The sequence below is a fragment of the Charadrius vociferus genome, unplaced genomic scaffold (genome assembly GCF_000708025.1).
Source record: "Charadrius vociferus isolate BGI_N301 unplaced genomic scaffold, ASM70802v2 scaffold321, whole genome shotgun sequence".
NCBI classification, from domain to species: Eukaryota; Metazoa; Chordata; class Aves; order Charadriiformes; family Charadriidae; genus Charadrius; species Charadrius vociferus.
In genome coordinates this window covers 2,715,580-2,726,695 of record NW_009646934.1, presented here as the reverse complement: position 1 = coordinate 2,726,695, position 11,116 = coordinate 2,715,580, and the positions used below count along the sequence as shown (strand labels likewise).

General features: G+C 41.3%; 1 protein-coding gene across 1 annotated transcript in view; it reads left to right on the top strand.

Moving 5' to 3' along the window:
* Positions 1-2,450, top strand: part of RHBDL3 (rhomboid, veinlet-like 3 (Drosophila)) — a 28,243-nt gene extending 25,793 nt beyond the window's left edge. The window contains exons 7-8 of the mRNA XM_009894811.1: positions 1,399-1,459; positions 2,179-2,450. Coding sequence (XP_009893113.1) covers positions 1,399-1,459; positions 2,179-2,450 — 333 coding nt within the window. The remainder of the gene's footprint in view (positions 1-1,398; positions 1,460-2,178) is intronic.
* Positions 2,451-11,116: the final 8,666 nt, after the last annotated feature.

Sequence of the window (11,116 nt, the reverse complement as noted above, 5' to 3'; positions counted from 1 at the left end):
GCTTGTAAAAAAAATTATTCTTGGAATTAAATATATAAAATAACCAACAGGGGAAAACAATAAAGCTTGTCACCCTAAGGAAAAGAGTGAGGAGAGGAATTCAAAACAGCCACATGGAAATGAAAACTCAAGGAAGCAGCAGCACAGTATTAATCAGCATGAGTTCAGAGCCTTCCAACTCTGTTAGGTCTCTCTGTGGAAAGAGAAAATGAGTTACTTATTTTGTAGAGATTGCATTTTTGCAGTCACAGAAGTGATTTACAGACAGATCCCACGTAAGACTTGAATGTATGCAATACGTATTGCGGAATATGTCTTCAGCAGGCTGAAAAGTCACTGGGTACCATTGAAGTTAGACTGAAGTGTTTACAAGCTTTTTTTTTTTCTTTTTCTTTTTCATTCCTTCAGTGTGATGAAAAGGGAGTTTGTCACAAGAAGCCTGGCTAGCTTGGTATCTCATCCTGCTTTCAACAGACAAAATTTCATTTAGTGACTTAATAATAATAAAAGTGTTGTCATACATCTGAGTTCCCCATGAACATGATCTCTTTTTCTGCTTGGAAATTTTGTGCAAATGGAAAAGGAGGAATTTAAACACTTCTCCCAGGATTTCTGACTATCATTCAGAGATTCTTATTCCACTATATTGATTAATGACCAAGCCTGAAGACAGAGGAGGCCAAATCCAGGCTATCTTATGGCACTGTTTCCTTGGTATGCTTTTATTGAGGTCTTTACTATTTGTGTGTGCTCTGCCTAAGATCTGAGTGGCAGAATTTCAGGAGCCCAGAGGCAGTGCTACAAGCAGTGCAGTGGCAAAGCACAGTAGGGCTTGAATGCACTGAGAAATTTCCTGGTAGGTGACAGTGTTGGGCCTCTAAGTGCAATCATGATGAGCTGTGTGATGTTAACCAGAATGATGCTTGTGTTGAATGCTAAGCACTACTTAACATGATTTTATGTGACATAGCCTAATACAACAGGATTTTGCAGGGTAGGTAAATTCAAATATTTTCAGAAGTCAGAATTTAAGGTGAAATATCATACTAACATATTAAAAATTAGTCCATCTGAAGAAGAGAGAATGGCGAGGCCAGCCAAGGACCACACTGTACCAGCTGGGTCTCAGGCAGGGAAAGTCAGTAGTGCTGCCAGGCAAAGAAGTTATGCATTGTCCATAACTTGTCTGCAATATATCCTTTATGATTATGTCTACTGGGATTGACAGAACTATGTTTGGTGTGATGAGTGGAAAGTTCACAAACAGATGGCAAAGGCAATGAAAGGGGTTTGTTTCAAGGGATGGTCATCATCGATGCTCTTCCAGTGTGGATCTGAATGTAAAATCCCTCCAAGTTTGCATGCAGCATCACTTTGTTTTCCTTGTCTCTTTTCCAGAACTGGTCGGGAATGAAGTGCCAATTCAAACTGCTGCGCATGGCTGTTGCCTTGATCTGTAGTAAGTATCATGCAATACCTGGCACACATGCAATCTTGTTTTCTTTGTCCATGTCATAAGAGTTCATGCTGATTCAGAGAGTATTGACTTTGCAGCAGTTTTGGTAGGAACTTGCAGCTGGACCTTCTGGCAGCGGAAACCACATTACTCTCAAATGCAGATTTTGGCTTTCAACACAAGCATTTGTAAATGAGGATTTGTTGTTAGCCAGCATCTGTCGCTTGTGGCATTTGTGAAGATCTGGGACTTACACATCTCGTCTTTGAATTTGGTAACAAGCAATGCTTTCGTAATGGTAATACTTTTCCTAGAGCATTTCTTATCTGGGATGGCAACAGCATTATACACACATCAATGAATTATCTTCCAGTCATAACCCTAGGGTGGCACGATAAGGGAAACTAGGCCATGTATTCATCACAGACAATTGTCTTCAAAGTCTAACTAATTTGTTTTTATGGTTCTGCTATATGTATTAGAAATCGAATATTCCCCAACCTGTCTACTCCCATGAACCCAGACCACTTACTAACCACTGGGGAGACCTCCTGTCTGTGTGCCACATCCCTTACATAGCCATGGCCTTCCAACTTCCTTATGCTCACCATATAAGGCAGTTTTTCCCGCTCCATCTCTTCAGGGATGCAGCGCTGCCTGCAAAATGGACTTAAGAAGGGATAGACCTAAACAATTAATTTCTTTTTCCTTCTTTGTTCCAGTGAGCTTTGAATTTGGAAGAGCTGTGTGGCTGCGATTCCACCCTTCCGCTTACCCGCCGTGCCCACACCCCAGCTTCATGGCTCACCTGGGAGGGGTGATGGTTGGAATCACCCTCGGCGTCATCATCCTGAGGAACTATGAGCAGAGACTCCAAGACCAGACTTTATGGTGGATTTTCCTTTCTATTTATGTCATTTTTGTCTTGTTTGCCATCTTCTGGAACATTTTTGCCTACAGCCTGTTGGATCTAAAGCTACCTCCCCCTCCTTGAAAACATGGGACAGAAAACTTGAGAGCAGAAGTCATCTGTCAGCTGTGTTAAATGAATGAAGATGGAGGATCTATTTTTATATTTAACTTAAGCGAGGATGATTCTTTTGAACGCGTGTTGGAGGGAGATGCATAAAGATCTCACAAAAGAATGGGCTGATCAGTTTGTTCACAAATCTAGCAGGTACTGTAATGTTGGCTGGCCTAGACCCTGCAGTTTCTCCACTGCCAGGGCTCCTGTTGGGCGGCTTGTACCTGGGCACTTATCACTTGGTTTGTTAGCACACATCAATATTTTGTATGAGATATTTGTATTTTCCAGGTCAGTGCTGGAATTATGGCCAGTTGTTGAATGAATCTTCTCAACGTTGCTGAATGCTAAAAGGGAAAAGAGTAGACATTTACTGATTAGAGACTCACGTGGTACTCACAAGACAGTTTGGGTTTGGTTTCTACAGACATATCTGACTGTTCAGCGATACCAGTGCCACTGTCTAATTACTTGAATGGTTCCTAAGATATTTTAGCCTATGGTGACACCTGTCTTGTGCACCTTTCAAAGGAATCAGCAGAACTTGATCACCCAAAGTGATGGAGACTGGTCTTCAGCTACAGGTCAAATGAAATTGCACTATAAACCTTGGGAACTCTGTTGTGGACACCCATCCAGAGGTGACTTTTACTGTGCATGTTTCACTTGATTTTTATTCGCTCCCCCCCTAGCCTGCTGTGGCTAGAGGGTGTGACTGGGATTTCTTTTTTGAGGGATGGAGAAAAGGAGGGCATATGTTCAACTGTGTTTTTATCAGCTGACAATCAGGTGCTGTTTTCTTCTCACTTTGTTTCTGTTCACGTTGATCTAACACCTGGCCTGCAGTGAGCTCCTAGCAAGGATCTCAACTCTTCCAGCAGGTTCTTACGAGAAAAGTGGGACCAGGATCACCTGTAGCAGTGCAGAGTGGGAACTATCTAGTCTTTACAGCCATACAGTCTGTTTGGGGCCAAATCTGTCCACTGAAGTCAGTGCAGTTAAATCAGGTTGTATGTAGCACTGGTTTCCCACTGAAGTGGAAACGGTGTTACAGTGGTCATTGTGAAACTGATAAAACTGATTTTAAAGTGACTGCTAAATTTTGAGGATGCCCCTTCCTGAGGCAATGGACGTTCAGGGGCTCCAAGCAACAGTTAGTTGCGATGATGCCTTTTTCTTTAATGTTGGTCAACCCCAGGTTTTGGCAATCTGTAACTGGTCTGTAGCACAGTCCATACAGCTGCCTGAACGGGCCTGGGGACTCGACTGGAACATCTGTAGCACAAGCAGTGCTTGTAGGTACACTTCTCTGTATGGTGCTTATGTTGTTTTTCTTCTCACTTTAGAGAGCTGCCAAACTACAGTCCAGGAATGTGGATGCCCTCCTTTTCTCTCCCTTTTACCCACCTAGTATGATGACCTGGATAAAGCAGCCATAGGAGTCTCGCTATACTAGCTCCTTTCTTCCTTTTTTTTCTATTTGCATACTGGTGCCCAGGCACCAGCCACCAGAGCCTTCCACAGCACATCTCATGGGCGCTGTAGCTGTTGAATTTGCTCCGTAGCAAAATGTCTCTGTATCGTGGGCTTTATTCTCTCAGCTGTGTAATCAGTGCTGCCAGATGATACCACAAACTGGTAGGAGTCTATCTTTCTAGAGGGGACATTCACAAGTGCTTATCAGCTGCCCCCGTCTTTGCCTCTTATGGGAAAAATCTCTCTGGAAGGGTGAAGTTTTGCTCCTACAGTATGCACTAATAAAACTCCTGTTGCCTCGGGGAAAGGCAGGGGGGAAGAAAGTAACTGTTTCTATAGCCTGGAAAGGGAGGGGGGAGAAAGTAACTGTTTCTATAGCCTGGAGTAAGCCTTACCTGCAAAAAGAATTTTTGCTACCTTTGTGCACATGAATGCGATTTCTGAGGGCAGCTGCACCTTTGTGGTAGTGCATGGCTAGTACGTTGCTCATTGGCCCTCAGATCAAGGAAAAAGAGGAAGGGATAAAGTTCAGAGTTCTGTTCATTTTGGAGGAGGGCTTGGTTCCCTGTGCCATTTTACCTCTGTAGTTTGGGTTCAGATCAAAGCAGTCACAAGAGTTTACATGCATCGTTTCAGGTGCTGGCCCAGTGATTTTCGTAGCGGTGGAGATCATCTCCCTGGGGAGCAGCAGGCAAGCAGGAGAGCGGGGAGCTAAGCATGGTTAACACGTAAGGAGGACATTCCTTTCCTCACCTATTGCTAAGCCTTTCTAATTACAGATGCCTTTAAAACAGAGGTGAGCAGAAACGGGAGTTCCCCTGGAAGTTTTGGGAAAACTTTGAAAATTTTGTTACAGAATTTCAATCACAACAAAACCCAGATAATTTGGTTTTTTTTAATAATTTACCAGAGTACAGTATGCACCAATTGACTCTTATTTTTGGTTTCTCAACTGAAAGCTACTTAATGCCCATCAGTTTCTCCCCAGGAAAGGTTTCTCTGCATGCCGGTGATGTGCTCTGGCGTGAAGCAGCAAGCTGGAAGTTCAAGGGCCACCAGTTTCTTCATCAGCCTGACCCTGGCCAACAGGTCTTTGCCTCTGCTCAGGAGTAGGAGGGAGCTGAACAGATTAATCCAGGCACCCTTCTTTGGTCCTTTATCCATAGATGAACATAGTTTACATGAACTGGTTGAAAACAGCTCTGAGGTTGAGCTTATGATTTGTTCTTTTAAACTGTTACTCATCTTTTTTACTTCCATGCTGTGTCACCATACCCTGTTTGAGCAAGTCTACAAGCGACCCTGGGGATCAGAAAGGCTAGACTTTAAACCGGTGCTAGATTTATTGTGGGTGAAGAAATTAAACCCTCTCACGTTCCTGCTCATCAGAGCTGAAATCTCTCCCCATACATAGAGCAGGCTGTACACAGTCTGCTGTCTGCTAAGAATCTATCAGCTTATGGAGTCAGGAGCGGTGCGAAGTGATGAAGCTTTTATAATTCTTTTTTTATCACTAAAATTATACTGTGAAAACTTGTTATGTTTTTACAGAGTATTAGGAAACCCAGTTACATTTTCTAATGCACCCGGGAGTGCCACAGTGCTGCAGCACCAGAGAGCTAATAGCAAACAGGCTTTTCTTTTACCTCCAGATGTCCTTGAAGCTGCTGGCTTATGTCAGAGACGAAATATTCTCCATCCTGCTCATTTGTGGTTCCAACTTGTCACAGGCAGCAACGTGTTCCTGAAGGAGCCTCCGCTGAGGGCCTGGTTTTGGTGATTGCTTTGGTTTTATTTCAGCTGCTGCCAGGATTTTACCTCAGTCAGATAAAATGTGAATCTATTGAACCTCATGGATGTGCAGTGCTAGAGCAAAAGGCAAGGACTGTTACCAATGTACAGATTTGAACCGTGCACATTAGAGGAAGTTATTTTTCACTTGTGTCCTTGAGAGAGGACACAACACCTGGAAAAAAAAGCTGCTGCTTTTGTGCTGGACTTCCCACTTAGTAAGTATATTGCAGTACTGGTCCAGTGAGAATGGATGTAGGGAGTAGTAATGCAGACTGGGAGAGCGTGGGGGGCTGGTTGTAGAGCTCCTTCAGGGACATCTGCTGGCAGCATGGCGACAGCACTGATGGCATCCGGCTCTGAGCCTCTTGCTGATCCCTCATCCCAGAGAAGTGGCTCAGACAGCTGTGGGGAGGAAGAAGAAGAAGGAGGAGGGGAACCAGGTAGATCGAAGTCCATGGGGCTTGCAAATTGCACCTTTTATTCCTCGATGCTTGGAGGCAGGTGGAGATTAATTTTGCACACATTGGTACCAATATAGGATGGAGGAGGGGAAACATTGTAATGGAGTGATGGGAGAGGAGGTTACCAGAAACAATCTCTGAGTGAAGTATAGAGGAGTTGTAAAAATGCTGATGAGTTTACTATTGCTGAGTTCTTAAGACAACATCTCATGTCACTTTCTCCCCATCAGTCGATGAGGAATCTTGGCACTTACGTGGCATGTTGTGATTCTTCACTACTTGCTCCTTTAGCAGTCGTAAGTATTTTATGAATGGGAAGGGAGAAATTACTGTTGTCTGAGGTTGCTGGACTAGAAATAAAGCTCAGGGATTCTATGTCCCAAGACCTTGCTCCTTCTGATGGATTGTACTGTCCATATGTTTTAAATCAGATTAGATCAGTTTGAACTGGGGTATGAAGGCTGGAATCTGACACACTTGGAGCTAGTACTAAAATAACAGCTATCTGCTGACCTTACAAGACAGCTGCTGTTTCGTGCCAATATTTAGTCTCACAGGATCATGGGTAGGACTTTCATACGTACTTCAGTGAGTAAAGAGCTCAAAGTCTATCTGTTTACATAGATTCAAGCTCAACTCAATTGCTTTGGAAACCCCCTCCGTTGGCTTTACCCAAAGTGGAGCTGGAGAATATGGATGCAGTTCAACACCAGCAACCTCCGGAGGCAAACTGGGATCTAGAGAACAATGGCCAGCACCTCTGGAGGTTTAGCCTCTCTGAATATTGCTGCTGTTCTCTTTCTTTTGTAGTAGTGGCTGCTCTACAGTGCTCTGTGGTATGACTCAAAAATTCCTTCTGCAATCACTGATGCTGAGAGCTGGTTATAGTGGAGAACAGTGCATTTTGCAGCTCTATAAAGAAAGAATCACGTGTAAGACAGAAACCAAGCTTGTTTAAAGGTAAATGTATTTTTAATGTCACCATTGACCATTGGCTTTTGATTGGAAAAAGCTCTCTAATGAGGTATTTCTGAAATGCCAGTAGTAGTACAGAAAACTTATGTTTCAGGGTACTTTACAACACAGAGCACAAAATATTTCTTAGGCCTGATTTAAGTAGCAAAAATACCTTAATTTCCAGGGAGCTTAATAGGTAGGTTAGTCACTGGCTGTCTCCTGACTCCCCCACAGTGTCTGTTTAGTTTGCAAATAAAGCTAGATTTATGTAGCTTTTCTTTTGCTTACACTACTAATGCTAACAACGCATCCAAATGTTGAACACAAAGCACTAAACAACGTAATTTTCTGCCTTAAAATACTGAACAAATCATACTTTCCCGTTAAGGGCTAGTAAAACGAAATGATATTTGCAAGGTAAGATGCTATGGTATGTTTGCAAATATTTTTGTATTGTGTACATTCTGTATATTTTTGTTGTAACAGTATTATTTGAGCACAAAATCCATTAAATTTTTTTTGGTGGTGGGTTTTTTGTTTTTTATTGTTTGTGGGGTTTTTTTAAAGAAAATCAAGCTGCTCTACATCACATGCCAAAAAGCAACCAAGAAAAACTTTCAAAGAGAGTTTTGTAGGTTTATCTGCAGTTAAAGCAGTATTTAACAAAAGAGCAATTGGTTTGAGCTCTGCAATGTAATCTTTTAATAATGACTCATGTTTATATCTGTCTAAAAGCTAAAGGGGAAAGTGAACTGCTGCTTTATTTCTCCATGAGGTGTAACAAGGACACAGAACCAGCTTGTATTGGAACTGAGGTCTTGTCCCACTATTTGACAACGGACACTTTAGTGCAGTAGTGACCCCATAACTGCAGGGAAGTTGACGACCAAGTACATTAGACTGTTTAAAAATTTTTATTGGGCTGGAGGGTTGTTCTCTTTTAATATCAGTGTATATTGAATGTCTTAAAATCTCAGAGCCAACACATTCTCGTCTCTTGGATCAATAGTGGGAATGACATATCCAGGAAGTTCTGTAGGAAACCTCCAACTGATTTAGTTATTTTGAGATAACTAAAGTAAATTTTTTTTCACCAGTGTGGAAGGGGTGGCTTATTTTGAAAAAAATTTTGTGTTTTTGTTGGGAAACATTGGATTAAAGTGTAACTTTAAAGAAATGAAGATGTAACTAGCAGCAGTTCCTGTAGGGGAGGCAGATTACTGCTACCATATGTGGGACTTGGCGCTTGCTGTTAGTTTTCTGCACTTAACTGAGCTTTCCAAGACTCTTAAACCCCCTCATTCATTAGTTGAGGACTTTCAGTGAGAAGGTAAGTTGGGTTTTGCCAGTTAATACAAGAAGTGTTACTGTCTTCTAGCACCATACATCTTTCTTGCTGGCTAAAATAATTTTAGAAAGGCAAATTGAAGGACAGAAATATTGCCAATTCCAGCGTATCTGTTGCAGAGAAGGAGCCAAAAGCTGGCAGCCTTGATCACACAAACTCATAAAACTCATTATCATTTTATTCCCATAGCTCCAATTATGTTCTGTCTAGTAAGCATTGCTCCTAAGTGTTGGAAAGAGAAATACTAATTGGTTTATATGCTACTTCTCTGGGGGGTAGAAGGGGGGGAAACTCAAAAAACAAACCAGACCCCGATCTTTCAAACTGCAAGAGGTCTCTAGCAGTTAAATCTAAACTTGCATTCTTAACGCAGGCCTGGGGGATTTTTTGGTTGGTTGGATTTGGGTTTGGGGGCTTTGTTTGTTGGTTTTGTTGTTTTGTTTTGTTTTGTTTTCCCCAAAGGGTTTTGAATCAGACCCTTAAAACTAGAGTAAAAATCTTTCAGGTTTGGAAATTAAGTGCACGTCTCATCATCTTCTGACCTTTCATGTGTTTAATCCTGAGCTTTGAATAGCTGATTGCTAGAGGAAGTTGTCTGTAATACTCTCCAGGCATTCATGCAGCTAAACCAGCTGCTTCTGCATTATTTATTATGCTTTTGTTTAATTTCCTTCAGTTTTGTTTTTTAAAATAGAATTTATAATGGGAAGATGCCAGTAAAACCTGCAAATTTGTGAACTACCAGGGTGAATTTCAATGTGTGTATGTGTACTTGTGTGAGCATCTTGAGTTTAGTAGTTAGGTAACTGAACGGCAAAGTCGTTGCAAAGCTGGCAAAAGCAAGATGATATTAAAACAAAAGATGCAGAAAGCAAGAAGTTATGTTTTTCACAATGCCAGTCACCTTCAGCACTGGGAAAATTCAGGACAAGAAACTTGGAACAGAAAAAGCTGTGACTGAAGCTGTCCACGTGTAACAGAGTACTAATTCAGTGGGACTGTTACTGAGCAATGAACTCATTACCTTGGAGACAGGAAGCCCCAACAAGACTAAGCAAAGTTTCACAGTTAAGGTTAAAAGTATCTGGGTTTTGAAGAGTGATTTGTGATAATTTACCTAAACAAAACAAAACAAAAATCTTATTTAAATGAGTGTAGTACATGACAATAGAGTAACTCAGGTTATAAGGGATCTCAGAAGGTCTCTAGTCCAACCTCCTGCTCAAGACAGCGTCAACTAAGAGGTAGTGCAGGGTGTTCAGCACTTCAGCCAGTTTATCCTTGAAAAATTTAGGGATGAAGACTGGGCAAACCGATTGTGGTTGCATCTCAGGGAATGTTTATCACCACCAGCACTGCTGTGCCTGGGACTGACCTACTCTTTGTAAATATTAAGGTCAGCATATAGAACACCTGACCCAACTCTCCACCCAGCCACCAGCACAAGGAACAGGACAGGACTACTGTGATGCTTTCTTATACTCACAGCTACCTGTTCTTCACATCAACTATTTTTGCCCTTTTTTCTAAAGATGTACAAGAGCAACAAACAGTGACATATTTTATTGAGTGGCACAGCTTTATTCACTCATGAATAAAATATTCAGAAGGAAAACATTACTTCTCAGAGCTCCTGCAAATGAGAGAGTAAGGAGCTTGTTTTAGTTCAAACTACTTTTATTTTTTCCTCTGACCCGCCTCTATATGTTATGTCACCTCTGCTGTCATATGACACTTGCAGACTCCTGCACATTACACTAGCAGCTCCTCTGTGTTGTGTCAATAAAGGGTTTTAAACAGGAGATACCAAGGGTAACACTAATTTGTAATTTAATGTAGGCACACTATTAAGGATTTGAATGTGTTTTATTATAAACCTTATTCTAGGTTCAACACCGTGGTGTCACAGGACAGCATTCAACTTCTGTCATCACAGTTTACAGCTCTGGCAGAACAAACAGTGGAACTTAACTGCACTAGTAAGACTGTTAATGGTTATTGTTTCAGGGAGGATTGTTCAAATGTCCTAAGTTAGGTGTTCAAACACCCTCTGCTGCAAAGGAAAGCAACAGAGAGTTTTACTTATATCGGGTTTGCAGACCTTATATGGCCACTCAGAGGCCTCCTGAGTTTTGATTCCATCTGTAGCCAAAGATTTTCTTCAAGTATTCTGCTATCTAAATGTCCTATGATATGGGTAAGAATTCATTGCTGAAATACAATGAAATGTTTTAAAGTCTGAATAATTAACTTGGGAACTTAGTTTACTTCAATTTCTGAAAAAGTTTCTATTAATTTAAAGTTAGTATTTAATCTGTAAAATTTTCAGGTTTAATTCTCCATGACTGAAAAACATACTATTATTTACAGTTATGCAAAATGGGTACTAAGAACAAAGAAAGAAGGTCTTGATCACAACACAAACTAATGAAGAATGGGGTTCATCAAATAGCCTGGGAATTTAACATGTCTGTCCAGTGTATGTATGCATACATACGAGCACATACAAACCGGTTCGTAAAACTCTCTTCAGTCTTAAGGCAGTTTTATTTCGTACCAATTAACAAGTTGTTTATCTAGTAACAGAAGAACAAATTGCC